The sequence below is a fragment of the Solea solea genome, chromosome 21 (assembly GCF_958295425.1).
Source record: "Solea solea chromosome 21, fSolSol10.1, whole genome shotgun sequence".
In the NCBI taxonomy this organism is placed as follows: Eukaryota; Metazoa; Chordata; class Actinopteri; order Pleuronectiformes; family Soleidae; genus Solea; species Solea solea.
Genome location: NC_081154.1, coordinates 5294179 through 5313769, shown reverse-complemented (window position 1 = coordinate 5313769; position 19591 = coordinate 5294179). Strand labels below are relative to the sequence as shown.

Here is a 19591-nt window from a genome sequence, read left to right as displayed (position 1 = left end):
ATGACAACCTAAACTCTGCTTACCTTTGTTATAAACAGGAGGCTTGACATCTTTTATCAAACCCTTTCACACCCTTACATCCTTGATCTCACATACAGTACCCTCCTTAATGACTTTGGTGTTTGAAAGCCTTTGTTCAGATTAAGCAGCAGTCGACCAGCAGCTCCTGTGTCCACGTGAAGTCAAATCACTGATTTTCTCTATGGAGATTGAGCAGTTGACAAACTTTAGTTTACAGCCAAAAAAAAAGGATGTCTAATGATGAGATAAAGCCGAAAACACGTCTGGCAGATGGCAGGTGAGCCTTTTATCAAGTTGCTATCATAATTTCCTGCTGGCAGCCATGTTTCCAGTGAGATTGAGCTGGTTCTTCATGTGTTAATCCCACAATATTCAACACCCTGTTACAACTTCCTACCTGTTAAAAACAAGCGAAAACTTTCCCCAAAAACCACCAGGCAGACGTGCATGCCGTCACTCACTGTCACACCGTTATATACCCACACAGGACACTTCACGTCACTTCACTACTCATTACAACTTTTAAAAACCCCTCTTTCCTGCATAAATGTATTCAAAAAAAAGTCTGAATATTTGCACGCTGGTGTTTCCTGTGTGTAACATTTTTGTAATTCTGTGCAAATGTTGGTACATATGAGTGTAGTTCTCTACTTTTATATGAGATTTAAATGATTAAACGTGTTCTAAAAGAGCAGGTTAGTTAAACAGGGTGAAACAAAGGTGTAATTAGAGGGTAAATTCCTGATATTTGTCTTATCAAACTGCATTAATGCAGTTTCCCCCTCCTGACTGCTAAAGTGAGTGGAGCGGCTGTGTTGTGATGCATCGCTGGGTGTGATTAACTCCAGAGGAGGAAGAAGGAGCTGGAGGATTTACCAAAATAGCTGCTCCCCTATTAAAATCAACTAGTGCCACTGCCACTCACCTGCTGCTGCTGCTGCTGCTTAGCATTGCTAATGTTTCACGAAAAACGGGGAGTTAGTACGACTGTGACAGCGTCTGCGGGGAAGACTGATGTGTCAGGAGGAGACTGAGCTCCTTCCAGGGAGACACTGAGTCCACTGAGGACGACGTTAGCTACGTTCAGATTACAAGCTCAAATTGTTCAAATCTGATTAAAATCAGACTCGTTAAAAATCAGATTTGACGGTTCGTGACCCTGAAGCAGCAGCAGCATGAGTCAGCAACACTGACACTGTAAGATTAGATAAAATAAGATGATTTAAGATAAGTTAAGACTAAATAAAATAAAATGAGCTGAGCTAGAATAAGATCGGATAAAATAAGATCACTTAAGATAAGGTAAGATTAGATCAAATAAGATGATTTAAAATAAGGTAAAATTAGATGAAATAAAATAAGATGAGCTAAAATGATCTAAGATAAATTTAGATAAATTAGGATTAGATCAAATAAACTGATAAGATTAGATAAACTATGATGATTTAAGATAAGATAAAATCGGATCAAATTAGATGATTTAAGATAAGGCAAGATTAGATAGAATAAAATAAGATCATCTAAAATGAGATTAAATCAGATAAGGTTAGATAAACAAAGATCAGATAAGGTAAGATTAGATCAAATAAAATAATACAAATTTGGAATAAAGTCAAATTATTCAGTAATCTGAACACAGCCAGAGCTGCTCCTGTCTTTCCTGCTTTCCTGTTTCACCACATGCATCAACAACGAGTTTAATCTTTAATGTCCGCAGAGGAAAAAAAAACACGTAACAACCCGAGACATAAAATCCATTAATGAAGTCGAGACATCGATTTCTGCTCAGCCTGAGACTTTTGGGTGTTTTTTTCACCTGTAGCTGTGAAAGGTCAAGGTGTCAACACTTCCTTCCCCTCACATCACTGTGACACAATCACAGCAGAAGGGCAGACGGTGATGGTGTATTTTTCCACCGCAGGAGAAACTTCAGATTCAGATTATTTATATGAAACTACTGTGATGTTTTAGTGAGGGAAATACGACAGGATTATCAGCGATTTATCTTCATCAATCTGACGACGGCTGACACGTTTGGAGATCACTTCAGTGATTTCAGTGAAACACAGATTACACTCTAAAAACCAGTTTGTTAAACTGTTTGACAGGACAAATATTTCTTGTCCCCGCCCACCTCTGTGCTGCCACTGTATACACACAAACGCTCCCCCAGTCAGGTCCAAGCAGTGCTTGTTTTCAGATGAAGGGCATCAAACCACTTTAGTAGGTGTCTGGTGTACCTATTAAAGTGGCTGTCAATTGTAAACTGCTCTCTGTATATGACTTTTATTACCTTGCTGTGTTGCATGTATTTGATTAATTTAGCATAAATACAAATCACGATTTAGATTTTCTAAATTTAGCACTTTGTACTCAAATGTATGGAGGCAAAGTGAGAGCAGAGACACAAAGACTGTGTGTGTGTGGGGGGGTTACAATTCTCTGTAGAAATGATGGAGGTAAATGGACGATGCAGCGTCACCACTGATTTATATCTGTTGAGGAGAGACGGGGGCCGAGGCCGAGCCCCTTCAAATTGCTAATCAAAGGCAGGCAGGAAGACAGACAGCTATTCTCACTGGATGTCCACTCTGAGCTCATTCACTTCTGTGTGTGTGTGTGTGTGTGTGTGTGTGTGCAGTTGTAATGGGCCCAAATGAAGCTGGATATTTGCATCTCCTTTGATTTGGTAAAGGTCATCACTGACAGGGAGGTCCAGAGGGGACCGAGCACACACACACACACACACACACACACACACACACACACAGGTTTGTGTGTCCTGTTCTTCTTAGGACATAGTCTTAACTAAGCTTCATCTCTAACGTAACCATAACTAGTTAATGCCTAACCCTAACCTTAACCATAACCACAATTCAAATCTTAACCCACAACTTAACAGAAATGAGGTTCTGCCTCATTAGAACCAGGTTTTGTTCAGGACTACTGGTCCTGACAAGGTCTTAAACACACACACAGTAGCCTAATTGGAGACAATACTGTTGCACTCTTGGCCTTCCTTGTGTCTTCATCATCCAAACTGAGATGATGTATTTCCTACTTTTGTAACCTTTGCATTTTTTGTATTTTCCAGACAGGCTTCAGTCTCTTAAAGGGATAGTTCAGGGTTGTGCTTGATAATATCTTTGGAATATGTTTGCCATATTTTTTTTCTCGCCTGAGATTAAAGTTTGTAAACAGTTCACTCTCCTGCACCAAAGTCCATAGAGAAAATCATCGTTTTTAGCTCACAGGGACACAGGAGCTGTTGCTCTACTGCTGCCACGTTTGGTACGTTTTTGTCACTTACGTAAACCCGATCAAATCATTCCTTACACTAATGTGACAAAATACACACGTTCATACACAATTTGCAGGTTGAGGAAATAGTCGATTAACAACTCCTGTGTGCCATGACGTAAAATCGCTAGTTTTCTCTATGGACTTTGGTGCGTGCAGTGAACGCTTTACAAACGCGTGAGTTTCCCATGTTTGAAAGTCTGTTAAAGCTTTGTCTTGAGGAAGAGGAGGGAGAAGTTTCACTCAGGTTTATTGTGGAGTTAATGATGTGTGTATGTGTGTGTTTGTGTGTGTGTTGGTCAGGGATGATGTGGGTTGTAGTTCTGTGCTCAGTCAGACCCTCTGGGGGCTCTACTGCTCTCTTTGTCTTTGCTTTTCTAATTGAAACGTGAACATGATCATGCACCTAATGGACTTATGGACTTTAATAACTCTTCATATATATATATATATATATACACACACACTTTGTGACTAGTTTCTATAATCCATGAAACTAAAGAGATAGACCTGTTTAATATCAGGAGCAGCGAGTTAAACTCTGTGTTTAAACCTTTAACTTCTCTGCTCTCATTGCAACGACAACAATAGCAGCATTAAAAAAAAATCTACTTTTCCCTGTTTTATGTTTAAATTCCTCAAATCTCTTGTTCCTGAGTCTTAATTGGAGAGAAAAATGACATGTGCTGAAATATAAGTGAACTTCAGCTTCTATAATCATTTATTTTGTCCCACTCTGGCCTTTGCCTGCTTCCATGTTATTATAAGTGCTTTGTTTGTTTCTGGATGCATGTTTTATTGACGTGTACAGTAACACGCATGTGCACAACACACACACACACACACACACACACACACACACACACACACACAGAGCCCAAACCCACAGCCTCTGAAAGGTGATTTTTAATTTGTAATTACCCTTTCCTGCTCTCTGGAGTACGAACTCTTTATATTAGAATTTTGTGTAATGAGATCTGAACAAATCACACACACGCACACACACAGACTCGTGTGCGTGTGTGACCATATAAATACAGATAAAGCACTGGCTGAATTAACATATGTAATTGGTATTCATTAAAAGACCCTTGCACAGGGAAAGCTTTATCAACATGAGTCCGTTAGAATACTAACATTGTTAAAGTGGATTTATTAGGCAGGGAACTTGGCCCTCGTGCATCTGTATGTAGCTGCTGCTCTTTAATTTTAAAGATAAAACACAGAGAGTGCAAACTTCCACCAGGGCTGCTCGGTATCCTACAGTGTTTTTTTATCTCTGATGCCCAACGTCAGACAAACGTGACCAAGAATAATGTTTATTGTTTTTTAAAGTTACAGTAAAGAGGCAGCTGAGTGAAGTAGACAAACAATGGTGGTGGAAAATTAAATAAAAAAATAAAAATAGTTTAAAGGTGACATAGACCGGAAGCTCCAATTAACGCTGCGTTTGTGTGTGTATCTGCGTCATTACCTCGTTTATGAAACCCTAAAGTTTCAGAACAAACAGTTCAGCCACTGCTGAGAAAATAGTGTTGTATTGTTTTCCTGGGCTCTGCGAAGCGGATCGACACTTCCTTAATTTGATGTCGATTGAAACTTTGAAAAGTATGACAGTGTACATTATCTTTTACTATACGCTCTCCCTTTAAATCAATTGTTTGGATCAGTGTTTGCCAAAGACTGGGTCGTGTGGGACACAGGAGATTTCTTTCTTTTTTTGGGGGGGGGGGGGGTTATATCCCAGGTTTAAACTAAAAACCTGGGATTAAACAGGATTTTTGTTCATTAACAGGCAGCTGTGAAACATACTTTTTCTTCAGATGCAGTGGTGACACTGTATTTTGTTTTAAAAAACCTATGTTTTTAATGTTTTAATTTACTTGTGAAGCAAATATGATTCATATCTGTGAAAGAAAGTTAAGAGATAACTTTCAGAAATCATCAGTCATCAGAAATCCTCACCACCGTAGCGCCTCCCGGTGCGGGCACTAGTCCGGCCACATCCGGTTGCGTACATTCAACCGCAGAAGAAGAAGAAGAACTAGTCTCGTTGTAGCTGCTGAGATGCAGAGCATCCACCGTGCCAGAGGGGGAGCTGTGTATCTGAGAGCTGGCCTATCTATTACGTCACTTCCAGGTACCTGGCCAATCACAGGACAGTAGGAAAGCTCTCGTTGGCTGGCCAATCACAGCAACTGTTTGGTCTGAAACAGCGCGGCTGACGAGAGCGTCAGTGAGGAGATATTTTGATCGGCTCGTTTGCAGCGATTAGGAGGTTTTTAATCATGAAAACATGTTAACATATATATATACACATATATATATATATATACATATGTATATCTTATCTTAACCCTAAATCTATCTTCAACCTTTAAAAAGTCTATTAAAGTTGTTAAAATGTCCTAAAAAGTTTTGGTCCTGACAAAGATATGCATACTCCACACCAAGGTTATAACAGTTTTGGATAGTGAGTAGCTATATCTAAACTAGCTATCTAGATAGCTAGTTTTGATTAGTTTTAGTTTTAGTTTTTATTAGTTTTGGTGTTAGTGTTAGGTGTTTTTTTCCAAAAAAGTCATAATAAGTTAAGTATTGTGTCATAAAACCCCAAGAAAAGACGCCATTTTTAAATCGTAGTCCTCCAGATCTGTGCCGCAGGTGCACCCTTGCTGCTGCAATAATACACAAATCCTTATATTATAAAGAAATAAATACACTTCATATGAATTTTAGTTTTTTGTTATTTTGTTAGTTTTCCTTAACTATAATAACCTTGCTCTCCACACACACTCACACACACATATACATGGAGCTTTTTTCATGTTGTGGTTGCCTGACATTATGGTCTATAAGCAGAGATCAATAGACTGATGTTTGTGATCAATCAGCTTCCTGTTGTGTGGTCAGTGTGCAGTCAGTGCGGTCCGTCTGGACCAAACCCCTGCATCACGACCCTCAGACAGTCTGTGTGTGTGTGTGTACACTATGTCAATATTAATTTACGTCACCATATTTGACTTTAAATCAGGTACTTTCATACTTATAGTGCATACGTAGGATTTCTGAAAACATTTATACGTGTTTCTATAGTATATATTAAAGGTATCACGTGTAAGGCTACAAAAAAGCAATAATTCACTTTAACAAACATAGTTATGGGTGTCGTATATTTAATTCTGCCAATAAAAGCTCCTAAATGTTACTCACTGGGCCTTTTATCTTTCTGAAAAGTTGTTAAAATACTTTTTTACGTGCTATTAATTATAATATTTGTCATGTAAAAAACATGCTATACCTCCCCTGTGTTTTGTTTTGTTTTTAATTTAGCCGTGGCGGCGGAAAGAGCACAGCAGCAGCAGCAGCAGCAGTGTAACAGTGCGTGTTATAAATAGATCTTTTATGATAACTGCATCTTCAAAGACACATAAAATGGAATTTAAGCGGCCCGAGCAGATTAATTAATGTTGCGTAACACTCACTAATGTCTCTGACTGAAAAAACTCTGCTCTTTGTGTTGTATTTACACACACACACACACACACACACATACTGAGACTATTAGGGTTACGTCCAAATGTCAAATGAAAGGAACTCCCCTCCCGTCTAAAAAAAAAAGTACTGTTCCTGTACCCCAACATCAGTCAGTGTCTGACCTCAAAGTCTGCCTTTATCTGCGAACCATAAAAGGTCAAAGGTCATCACAAAATCCTTCCCCCCCCCCCCCTTTTATATTTTATATTTCCCAGGATTCCATGAGCTGATCAGCATCAAAGCCTTTGGTGGATCAACTCATTAAGGGGCATTTTCTCTGATCACACACACACAGATTCTAGAGTCAAATCAGCATTCAGACAGTTTCTATTTATAATTAGCACGTTAGCACGACAGTATGTAAGACACGTCCACTGAAAAGTCTTCCCTCAGTAGATGAAAGATTCCGTCGTTCTGCTTTCAAGCCACATCGTCTCATCTCTAATGACCGAGTATTGAGGAGAAAACTTTGAAAAGTATGACAGTGTACATTATGGTAAAATTTATTTTTTACTATACGCTCTCCCTTTAAATCAATTGTTTGGATCAGTGTTTGCCAAAGACGTGGTCGTGTGGGACACAGGAGATTTCTTTCTTTTTGGGGGGGGGGTTATATCCCAGGTTTAAACTAAAAACCTGGGATTAAACTGGATTTTTGTTCATTAACAGGCAGCTGTGAAACATACTTTTTCTTCAGATGCAGTGGTGACACACCTACTTATTGTTACATTATTAAATGACCACAGGATAAACTATACTAATGCCATGAAATTTGATTGCACTCCTGGTCCTGGTCCTGGTCCTCATGTGGTTTCGGTGACCTTTCTGCACAACGAGCTCGGATCAATAATCGTCCATATGTAACACACACACATTCGCACGGGCGTCACAAAAGGTCAAAGGTCCTGTATCAGTGAAGCTTAAATGAAGTAAATAAATACATATCATCTGTTTCTTCCTTCCTTCATTCCTCCATCCTGTTCATCATGTCCTCCCCCACTCTCTTTCTCCCTCCTCCTTCTTCCTGTAAACCCTCTCTCTCTCATCTTTGGTCCTCAGCCAATCACTTCTCCCCCACTCTTCCATCTCTCCATCCCCAACTTTCTTTCTTTCTTTCTTTCTCTCTGCTGTCAGTCTCCTCCCCACTGCCCTACATTCACTCTCCCTTTCTTTTCATTCTCTCTATTACGCTCCCTCTCTCTTCAGATATCCAGCACACAGATAGAGAGAGTTAAATCAGAGGGAAGTGGAGGAAGCGTTGAGTTTTCCTCCAGAATGACGGGACATAAAGGAGGGGATTTTGGGCAGAGGCGATTAGCGGAAAGCAAAAACAAAAAAAGTCTCTCTGTCAATCTGGCTTATAATTCCATTAAAATGTGCACATGTGGTTAATTTACTATGAGGGACGCTCCTTTTACTGGACTCTCTCTGCGTGTGTATGTGTGTGTGCCCGGTATTCCTTATGTTGTGGAGTCATAAATCTGTTTACACATTATGGGGGCTTGTCTTCCTAAATCCCTATACTGTACTACATTTTAAGGTGTTAGCCTTAGGTTAGGTTTGTGTTAGGATTAGGATTAGGATTGGGCCAGTAGTAGTTATGGTTAAGGTGAGTGTAAATCAGTGCAATGTCCTCTGACGTCACGGTCATAAATCTTTATGAGGATATTTTGGCTGGTCCACATGTTATCACACCTCAAAAGTGTTAGAGTGTGGAGTTAAGGTAAGGTTAATGGTTAAGGTAAGGGGCTAAGGGAAGGGTCTAGTTTGGTCAGTAAGGGGCCGGTCAAGTGAAAAAAAATCCTACTTTTTGAGAGAGAAAAAGACCAAAATTATATAATTTTATGATTAGATTTCACATAATTTCAAAATAAAAGTGTTATTAATATACACAATATATGAGGCAAAGTGAATCTATTAATGAAACAAAAGCATACAGAAATAATATTATTATAACTTGATATTAAGTGGTGGCCCACAAGTTTGACTCCTTCTGGGCTCAAGGGGATGTATTATTATATCTATGATTGTGCTCACTAAAATAGCTGTACTTTTATTTTGGACATTTTTCTGTATGCATATGAACTGATTTTGTGTGTGTGTGTGTGTGCATGTGTGTGTGTTTCTGATTTTGGCATCTATACAGGCACAAGTTGGGAATCAAACAAAAGAAGATGCAAAGCTGGAGTTGGACCCTGATGACTGCTGAATCTTTTTTGATGCAAATAGACCCTGGACCCCCCCCCCCCCCCCGCCCCTCACCCCCCCGCCCCTCACCCACCACACACACGTACAGTATAGGTGCGCACACACATTTGCAAACAAGTGTGCTATCTATGCCCAAGGCGAGAAGGGAGGGTGGAGAAGAGACGCTGAGAGACGAGAGAAGAAAGGGGTGGCTAAGTGGGAGATGAGGGGATGATGAGAGGCTCTGAGGTGGGGGGGGGGGGGGGGGGGGGGGGGGTGTAATGCCTCTGTGTGTGTGTGTTTGAGTCGGGGAGAGAGAGAGAGAGGTGCAGAACAGAACAGCACAAGCGGATGAAGGGACGATAAGTAGATGATGAGCAGATGTTGACCGGCCTCATCACGCCACTGAAACATGTCACACACTCGGGTTTTTCAGCACACAGCTATTTCTGTCAGGACTTCAATCATTTCAACAGACTCATCATTGCTTTTATCCCTTAAGTTAACCATAACTAGTTAGTGCCTCACCCCCACGTTAACCTGGAACCACAAGTCACATCCTTCATCCAGCAGTAACTTTAACCAGAACCTCAGAAAACATGAACATTGGACTATGCTGGATGAAGCATAGGAAATGGAAATAATAAGAATACATTGAATAGCCACTAGAGGGCGTCTACACTGGAAAATAACAATTTTTTTTAATATAATGGGAAAATTTGATTTTACTACTTGATTTTCCTGACCAGTTAATCGTCTCGATCACTATTTTCATCTCTTCTTCAGCAGAACATGATGTTAAATTCATAAATCATCATCCAGTTTGGAGGAACATGGACAGTAAAGCAGAGCTCATATTAAGCGACACCAGTGTGATGCATGTGACAAATGTGAGTTTCCAGTCGCAAATCCTGCAAAAAAAAAAATCAGTTTGAAACTGAAAATCTCCTCAAGAGAAGAGAACACACAGACACTCATAGACATATTACATTCCCTAACCCCTTACCCTAACCTTAACCATCACAGTTAATGGTGCATTCATTCACACCAGCCCTACTTGCCTCGGAAACCATGTTCGTTTGTGGGGAGGAAGTGTGAATGTGCAACCAAACTCGTATAGGTCTCGGCTTTGCGTTAAGTGAACCAAATGCAGGAAGCGGACTACAGCGCAGGGCATTGTGGGTACAACGCAACCAAAAATATGCCTAGTACAGAACGATAGCCGGGGGAGAATTGGCTGAGCCCATTGTTGCAGTGTGTATGTGTGTAGTATGTTTGCACAAAACTTTGTTTGTCTCGTCTTCTCCTTCAGTAATTCTTGCTGCAGCGCCGCCCTCAGGCGAGGAGGGGTAAAGCAAACTCAGACCGGCTGAATGCTGCAACCCCCAATCGAACCGAGTCCAGCGGACTATTAGGTGTGAAAACGACTTTTTTGTTTGACAACTCGTTCACATATCTTATTTAGGACACATGCACACAAATATACAAAGAAAGACAGTTATGAGGGGAGACGTCCACAGAGAGAAGGAGAGAAAGACTTAAAAAAGTGATTCATCACTCAGTTCCAGTCCATGTTTCAGTTTTCCCTCCTCTCTCTCACTCTCTCGCCTCTTTCCTCTTTTCTTCCAGGCTTTTTCTCCTGTGGGGGATGATGGGAGATGCAGCTGGATACACACACATACACACACACTCTCTCTCTCTCTCTCTCTCTCTCTCTCTCTCTCTCTCTCTCTCCCCGTATCTGGCACTGAAGTGAGGAGAGGTAAACAAAGGAGAAGATCACATTTGGTTCCTGAACTGTTGCAGCAGCTCAGCTCAGCCGCTCTCTCTCTCGCTCTCTCTCTCTCTCTCTCTCACACACACACACACACACACTCACAGAGCGCACAGGGTTAGTGTCAGGAGAACATCCTGACAGTCCTGAACCGCTCTGGACTCACATGTGTAGCAGTGACAGACAAGAAGAAGAAGAAGAAGAAGACGAGGAGGAGGATAAGAGGAGTGTGGTGTTTGTTAAATCCCTCAGATCGAGGCTGATGATGGAGAACACATAAAGGACGGTCGAGGGGGAAAAAACCTGCAGGGAGTGAGAGAAGATGCTTCTGAGTAAAGTTTGTGGATTTCTCTAGAGAGAGGGGGAATTTCTTTTTCTTGAACTTTGAAGAGAAATCAGCGAGGAGGCTCGACTGCGTCCAGACTGCAAAGACGGGGGAGAAGGTGAGTTTAAAATTCTGAGTTTAAGGCAATATGAAATATGAAATCTCTTATTTATTTATTTATTTAAAAAAAAAAGGAAAGAGTGTCTCATTTCAGTGGATTTCTCAGTGCAACAGCTGACACTAAACATTTAATCTGCTCTTTTTTTTTTGTCAGTGTTTTCTGACTGACCTGTTTCACACATCCTCTGACCTCTTTTCATCATCGATTCTATAAGTATGTAAAAAAAAAATCAATGGATCCATCATCACAGTCTAAACATTCAGGCTAAAATCAATTTTCTTTAAAGGCACATGTGCTGTGAATTGGCTTGTTTTTGGTCGTTTGTAGCATCAGTAGCATCCGTCATATGTGTCTGTTCTCGCTCGTTACTACATTGTATAATTACCAGAAGATGGTCATTTTGATCATTTCATACAGTATTAACATGTGTAAGAAACAAATGGATCAGTAATTTCATTCGAGGTTTGAATATCTGGGCGCAAAACTGAATCTGAGATTAAATGGATTAAAATCAAACGATTGTTTTTTACTTGAAAAAACAATGGCTTACACATGCGTTTCATATCATTGTACAAAATCATCCAAAATGGGCAAAAAGTCAATGAAATGTTATGTTAAAATGCAGCACAATTAACTGTTTTTTAACAGGTTAAACTTTCATGCTGTAAAGTGAGAGTAAATTATGTAGTAAAATTAAAAGTAAGTGGTTTCACAAATGTTGCACGAGGTCCAAAAGTTATACGGGATTTATTTCATTGTAAAAAGTCAAAGACAGTTTTTGTGGTTCAGTATCTTTTTTTTTTTTTTTTTTATTAATCTCCTTTTAATAACACCACAGCCATTGACCTGGTGGCGGACTTGAATTGGCAACCCTCCAGTCATAAGCCAAGTTCCCTTTCCACTTGGCGATCGGCTGCCCCTGTTGTTGTTATGGTTCTAATGTTGAAATCATCATCTGTGGCCTTCGTCCGTCTTTAACACTCTTTCTCAAACGTTTCTCCTTCCTGTTTTGAAAGCCTGCTGATTTTGGACAAAAAGGGCTTCCCTAGCAGCATGGCGGCCTCCGACCCTGCCCCCTACCACCTGTCCCTCGTCTTCGTCCTCTTGTCCGTCCTCATAGGGCAGCCCGCCCTCGCCCAGGACCCGTCCGTCACCACGAGCGTGGCCAAAAGTGACCCGTTCATCGTCCCCACCACGCTCGCCAACCAGACAACCACTGGCTACGTGGAGACAACGCAGAACACTCCCCCAGAGACGGGCTTGTCCACGCCCGCAAGTGGCGGGGACGCCGACGACGAGGACTCCCCTCCGGCTGGTGGGACCCGTTGCCAGGGTTACTACGACGTGATGGGCCAGTGGGACCCGCCGTTCAACTGCAACGCCGGCGTGTTCCTGTACTGCTGCGGCACGTGCTTCTACCGCTTCTGCTGCCAGTTCCGCCAGCAGCGGCTGGACCAGGGCATCTGCTCCAACTACGACACGCCCATCTGGGCCAACACCGGCAAACCCGTGGCCACCATCACCGAGGGCCAGGGGGACCAGGAACGGGACCGCACTCACCTCATCGTCTACATCATCTGTGGAGTGGTGGCCATCATGGTGCTGGTGGGCATCTTCACCAAACTGGGCCTGGAGAAAAGTCGAGGGGGAAGCGGTGGAGGAGGAGGAGCAGGAGGAGGAGCAGGGGCGGGGCATGCCGACCTCAACTCCAGGTGAGGCGTGTGTGCATGTGTTTGTGCGCGGGGAAAAAAAGAAAATGGCTGACAAAAATATGGCTTATTGATGCTTTTATTTTGCCTCAGTTTGGTCTTCGTGAAAGGAAATTATGTAACACCTGAGGGAGCATTTGTGTGTATACAGCAGCAGAGCAGTGGTGGGCGGAGACAAGAAGCATTTAAACCGTAACAGAATCTGTTTTTTTTTTAAAGCAGAAGAATTCACTTCTGGAACTTTCAGTCAAACTCCATCATGTTTACAGTCATCGCATTTATTCCATCTGTCCCAAACGTTGTCCCCTGTCCCTCACCTACATAATCTCTGTGCGTCTTTTGCGTTGGTACGGTTGTTACAATGTACTTCCTCTAGAGGGCAGTGCCGGGTGCCAAGTTGCAGGCGTCAAACAAACACGTCAGCGACTGTTGAAAAGGTTATTTATGTTTTTACTTGACCCAAAATTGACAGAAACACACGTAACTCCTAGACCGTTTGTGATATCTAGAAAATTAAAAAACTATGGACTGGCCATCTGTCCACCCTTTCTTCCTATGTCAGCTTCCCCATGTGGAGGATAAAACGGTAGACGATGGATGGATGGATACAGAAAAGCAGAGAAATAGAGCTTTGCGCCTATATACTTGGTTGGTTTCTTCCAATTTAATCTGTCAACCATTTTCTTTTTTTCACTGTGCATTTTATGTTTTCATGTGTGTGTTGTGGGTGGATGTCTGAATGTTAGCATAGTTTCTCAAACAGTAGATTAAGGTGGATTATAGTTTGTGTGTGTGTGTGTGTGTGTGAGAGAGACAGTGTCATGTTTGCATCCATCTGTGTGTGTGTTTGTGTGTTTGCATGCATGTGTTTGCTGATGCATTGTGGGGACCTTGGAAAGTTGGAAATTCTGACTTGAAACCACCAAAAAAACAACAGTGAACACTAAAATTAGCAGCTTGGAATTTACAACTTTCTAACTCGTGAATATGTATTTATAATGTAGGTTTACTCATTCGTGCACATGCATGTGTGTGTGTGGTAGTTAGCATAGCTTAACTTCCTCTAATGTCACATGACCAAGTCTGTTCAGGTGTTTCTGATTACACACACACACACACAGATTCTTGTACAGCATTCTCACTGAGGACACTCACGGACATAATACAGCTCCTCACCCATTTACCCCTTACCTTAACCACTACAACCAGAAAATTACTTTGGTAGAAGTTAAAGTCACTTTTTTATGATATTACTTAAGTAAAAGTATATGACATTTACTGTACTTAAGTATCAAAAAGTAATTTTCTATAAATGGAGTTCTGATTGAGCCATGGTGGCTCAGTGGTAGGGTGAGTTGTCTTTCAACTGGAAGGTTGTGGGTTCAATTTCTGGCTCTGCTAGTCTATATGCGGGTGTGGGTGAGTATCCAAGACGTGTGAATGGGTGAAAACTGTAGTGTAAAGCAGCTCATCAAGACTAGAAAAGCTCTATAAATACAGACCATAATACCAACTCTTCTTCTTCTGATTGTATTTGGTAGTAACGAGTAACAAAGATATGGAAATGTAGTTGAGTAAAAGTAAAGGTTGCTAGAAATATAAATAACAATGTAAAGTACAGATGTGTGAATTTTGTACTTAAGTACTTTGTTACATTACAACACTGATCACAACTAACCCTTAACTCAAAATGAATTACCTTAAAACCAGGTCTTAACCCTCAATAAACCCTTTTAAGTTGTGAGGACCAGCAAACATGTCCTATACCAAAGACAGATTTGTCCTTACAGCCTACTACAGACATATTTATACATACATGCATACACACACTGTATATAGATGTACATCATGCCCTTATTTTGTTTTTGTTCATTATCTTTTCATCATGTTTCTAATTTTCTTTTTTCCTTTGTTTTTATTTCTTTGCTGCCTGTTTCTTTGTTTCTCTTTTTCTGTTTTTTTCTTTTCTTTTCTTTTCTTTTCTGTTCTTTTTCATTATTATTTATTTTTATATATATATTCCACCCCTTTTGTACCATTTACGTTGTACCATAAGCATGACTTACATTTGAAATAAACAAAAAAAACAAGAAAAAAAACAAAAAACAACCTATTGACCAAACTTTTTTTTTTTTTTTTTGCTGCAGTCAGTTGTTTTGAGTCAGTGTTTGACAAAGTCCCACAAATCAAATCACCTTATCTCACACCTTTGAACACTGAAGAGATGTATTCATTTTGTTACTGTAGAACACACACACACACACACGTTATTTAAAAAAATCTGCTTCATCTCATGTTCTCCAGACGCGTGGTGGAACTCTCTCTGCCCAGGGTTCAATGTCTTCACCTCAGGAAATCATTACTGCAAACAGCATGAGCTCAGATCTCCACATTTCATCCCAAATTATCCAACGCTCGCTCCAGCTGCCTCTCCTCACTCTCTCTCCTCCGTCTCGGTTTATTACTTTGTTTCCTTCTACAAATCTCAGTGATACTCAAGTCTCCTTCCTCCTTCCTTGTCCAGCCGTCATCCCTCCCTCTTTTTACTTTCCCCTTCTCTCGCAGCGTTCGTCTTCCTTTTCATCCCCTCATTTCTTTCCTCTGGGGCCTAAAGAGCCAAGAGACAAGGGACCAGATCCAACTACTCACATCTTTCTCTTTTTTCTCTCCATCCTCTCATCGTCTCCTCCCTTTTTGCTTCACTTTCTATGATTTCTTCACACACTGTAATTTGAATAAGTTTGTGTGTGTCTCCCCATTAACCTGAGCCACAGACCTCATTTCAGTGGATAACACACACACACACACACAACCAGGATTAATATTTCCTGCAGGGTAGCACCTCACTCCCGCTGCACAAACACTCCTCGCTCCCACAAGATTAGTGCTCCTCCTCCTCGAGATTAAAGAAGTTTCACCGAGATTACAGCTTTACCGTCTCCGGTCCGCACTTGCCTGCGTGTGCTCGTTTGTGTCTCAGCCCCGCTGACGTAAATCCCCGGTCCAAAAGCCCTCGTTTACTCAGCTTCATGAGGTGAAAATGCATAAAAATCAACCCACGTCAGAGTGGGATCATGTTACACCAAAGGTAGACTTTTACACACGGAAATAGAGCAGGTTCACCCCAAATCAGCTTTGGAACTCAAAATGTAGAGATTACACAACCCACTCGACACTCTTTTTCTTCAGGAAAAACATGCGTCGTGGCACATATGAGTGTGATTGACAGCTGCTATCTTCCAGTAGGAGCCTGGTTGCAGGTGATCGTCCACTGGTCAAAAAATGGTGCTTGTCAAATTCTGTTGAAAGATACAAAACTTACTTCTTACGTGTGACGACGACATCCAAACTCACTTGGGAAAATTAGCTTGTCACTCATCCTTTAAGAGCTAAAAACTGAGGCAACTGGATTTCTGTTTGTCTTTTTTGACATTTAACCTCTCGTCAAAAAGGCTTCCTTCACCTCTGATTTTGGTGTGGGAGTCAGAACTGAAGAATCACTTTTGGATGTTTGTTTTTAGCACTTACTGTGAAGGACAAGTGAGAAGTAGAAATTTCATTTTTCCTGTCAACATCAACAGACAGCTGCTCTTCGGTGGCTTCCAGGATATATACAGAAGCTGCCAGACCTCACTTCGTTAAGGGGAAACTGGTTCCCTTTTTTCAGAGATAATGTAGATTGAAACCTAATCACTAGCAGATTTGGGTTAGCGATCACCCAGGCTAACTTTCAGGGAGTCTTCATGTCAATTTTGCAAATGATTGTAAATTACAGAGTGATTGACAGCTGGTATCATCAATAAGAGCCTGGTTGCAGATGACAAACCCCCATGATTTTGGTCATAATTACAAACTTTGAGGATTCATAACAGGGGTTCTGGCCAAGAAGGCGGCACAACAACGTGGTCACGGATGACAACAACACATTTACAACTATCATACACAACAAAATGACAAAAACACTGCATCCAACCACTGTAATACAGCATCAAGGACAACGCCAAGATAATAGAATACAATAGATAGTATTTCTGTCTCTTTTTAAGATGCTAAACAATAGTAAAATATATATTAAAATGAAAATATAGCAATATAAAATGTAGTATAAGTAAGAATTAAGTCAATCCAAGGATTCAAGGTGCTTTATTGTTCATTCCAACATTCAGACGTCTATGAAAGAACCAAATTTGGAACTCAGGGACCGGAGAAACACAATAAAATAATAAAAGAGAATAAAGAGAATAAATAGACACAAAACAAAAGAGGATAACAAATAAAAACCATCTAAATAGGACGCTTAATTCATGATACAGGTGCAGTTTCTAGGATGACCTTGCAAAGAATTGTTTCCACTCGAAACCTCAAAATCGACTTAAATTGTCAGTTCTGACTGTTTCAAGCACCTTCTGCAACACTTGCACTTCTTCCAGGTTTACAGAAAAGAAATGGAGAGAGCGCCGCCTTAGGTCATTCACGTCACGTCTAATGAGGAGCTCCCAACTGCAGAGAGCACTGGCTTTACACTGAGAGAGTCAACAAACACCACTGACCTTCACCATCACACACACACACACACACACACACACACACTCAGTGTGATTTATAGTTCAATTAACAACAAGAATGATAGCAGTGGTGTTACGGTTGCGTGAGCACGGCTCAGATTCACCACAGTGGTCGGGACAGCCGCGAGGCCACGCCTCGCACTGCTGCAGTCCAGCTGACACGAGGACCAACACGGTTGGCAGCGGAGTTCACATGATGTGTACGTGTGTGTGTGTGTGTGTGTGTGCAGTCATGTGAGAGTGTATGTGCGTGTCTGGACATACGTGTGGCCCCAGAGGTCAACAGTGAAATAATCCAATAATCAGACAAAAACAGAGGGAATTGATCCGGTTAATGAGAATCTGATCGAAGGGGTTTTGTCTGGACTTTCAGGAGACGTGTGGTTTCCACGACAACACGTCAAACAGGTGGTCCTACAGCGTTTGACTGTTTGCATGTCCTATACATTTAGTGTGTTAGGGCTGTGCAATAATATATGGATATTATCTATGTCATCACCTAAAACAAGATATGTTAGATTTAGGATATCGTCATATGCATTAGTGAAATACACAAAATATAAATATTATAATTTAACCATATTTATAGACAATTTTATTATTTCTAACACATAAATACCCTTTTAACACTAAAAAGCAAAAGAAATGTAGGGTCAAGTTAAGATGTACAAGAGTGTGTGTGTATATACTTGTATTTGTTTCCTCGTTATGACCTTTTTCTGACATAAATACTAACCTTGTCAGGACCAGTCCTCATGAGACCAAAAACTATAGGGGAAAGCTATAGGGAATGCTTTATGTCTATGAAGTGTCCTCACTAAGATGTAAAAACAAGTTTGTGTGTGTGTGTGTGTGTGATCTGATCTGTTGCGTGCAGTGGAAGTCCATGTGTGCGTCCACACAGTATTGAGTATCGCTGATGTGTCTGCTTTAAATCAGGACAGATCCATCAAACCCTTTAAATGACAGTGTCCTTCATTACATAACATGAGACATAAACGCACACACAGAGGTTTGCACAGCTATTCCTCTGAGGACACTGCATTGACTTCCATTCATCTGGACATACTAAACAAAGCTTTATCCCTAATGGTAACCATCACTAGTTAATGCCTAACCCTAAAATTATCACAACTAAGTGCCTTACCCGAAAAACCCGGTCTTAACCATGAAAAAGCCAGACAATATGTCCCCACACAATTAGGTTTGTACATTTTTTGGACCTCAAAAAGTTCTAAATAGTACACACAAGTACACAAACCCACTAACCTACGTGTATGTAGTGTGTGCCAGCAGTAGAGCTGTTGTGTTGTTCACACACAAGTTGTGTGTTTGCTGTGAAGCTTCTGCAAAACAGGATTTTACCACTAATGCCACAGCGATACCATTTAAACTGATATAAACCTGATTGAGTTTCCTTCCTCTCTTACTCTTCTCTCTTAGTTTCCCCTTCATCCGTTACATCCACTGGGGGTTGTTGAGTTGTCGCTGATATACACGTTAAAGTGCACACACACACATATGTGTGTTCCTCACATCACCTCAGTTACTCTCACAGTCGGAGGACAGATGAGTTGTTGACAGCTTCGCTGTGTCACATGTGACAGTTTCCAGCCTCCAGCTGCTGCAGACTTTAACATCCTCTCACTCTCTGCTCTGCTCTGCTCCTCAGTCCTGTTGGGCGACACTGGACCCACACACACCCACATAAACACACTTAAAATGTGGGTCAGCAGCCACTGACTCAAGGCTCTGTGCTGTGTTCTGTGTTGGGTCTGTTCATCCACATCAACTGGTTGACAAGTGAAAAGTCGGAAGGTTGACTGTGTTTTAATGTGTCGTGTCTCCAGTGTTGTAATGTAGCAAAGTTACTTCACTTTTACTCCACTACATTTCCTCTAACTGTCTAACTGTTACTCGTTACTTCCAAATAAAATCAGTAAAAGAGTAATGGTCTGTATTTATATAGAGCTTTTCTAGTCTTGAGGAACATGAACCCACAACCTTCCAGTTGAAAGACCACTGAGCTACCATGGCTCAATCTAAATTAAC

General features: G+C 41.1%; 1 protein-coding gene across 1 annotated transcript in view; it reads left to right on the top strand.

Moving 5' to 3' along the window:
• The first annotated feature begins 10355 nt into the window (after positions 1-10355).
• shisa8b (shisa family member 8b) overlaps positions 10356-19591 on the top strand; it is a 31709-nt gene continuing 22473 nt past the window's right edge. The window contains exons 1-3 of the mRNA XM_058620807.1: positions 10356-10460; positions 10675-11262; positions 12282-12977. Coding sequence (XP_058476790.1) covers positions 12319-12977 — 659 coding nt within the window. The 5' untranslated portion in view covers positions 10356-10460; positions 10675-11262; positions 12282-12318. The remainder of the gene's footprint in view (positions 10461-10674; positions 11263-12281; positions 12978-19591) is intronic.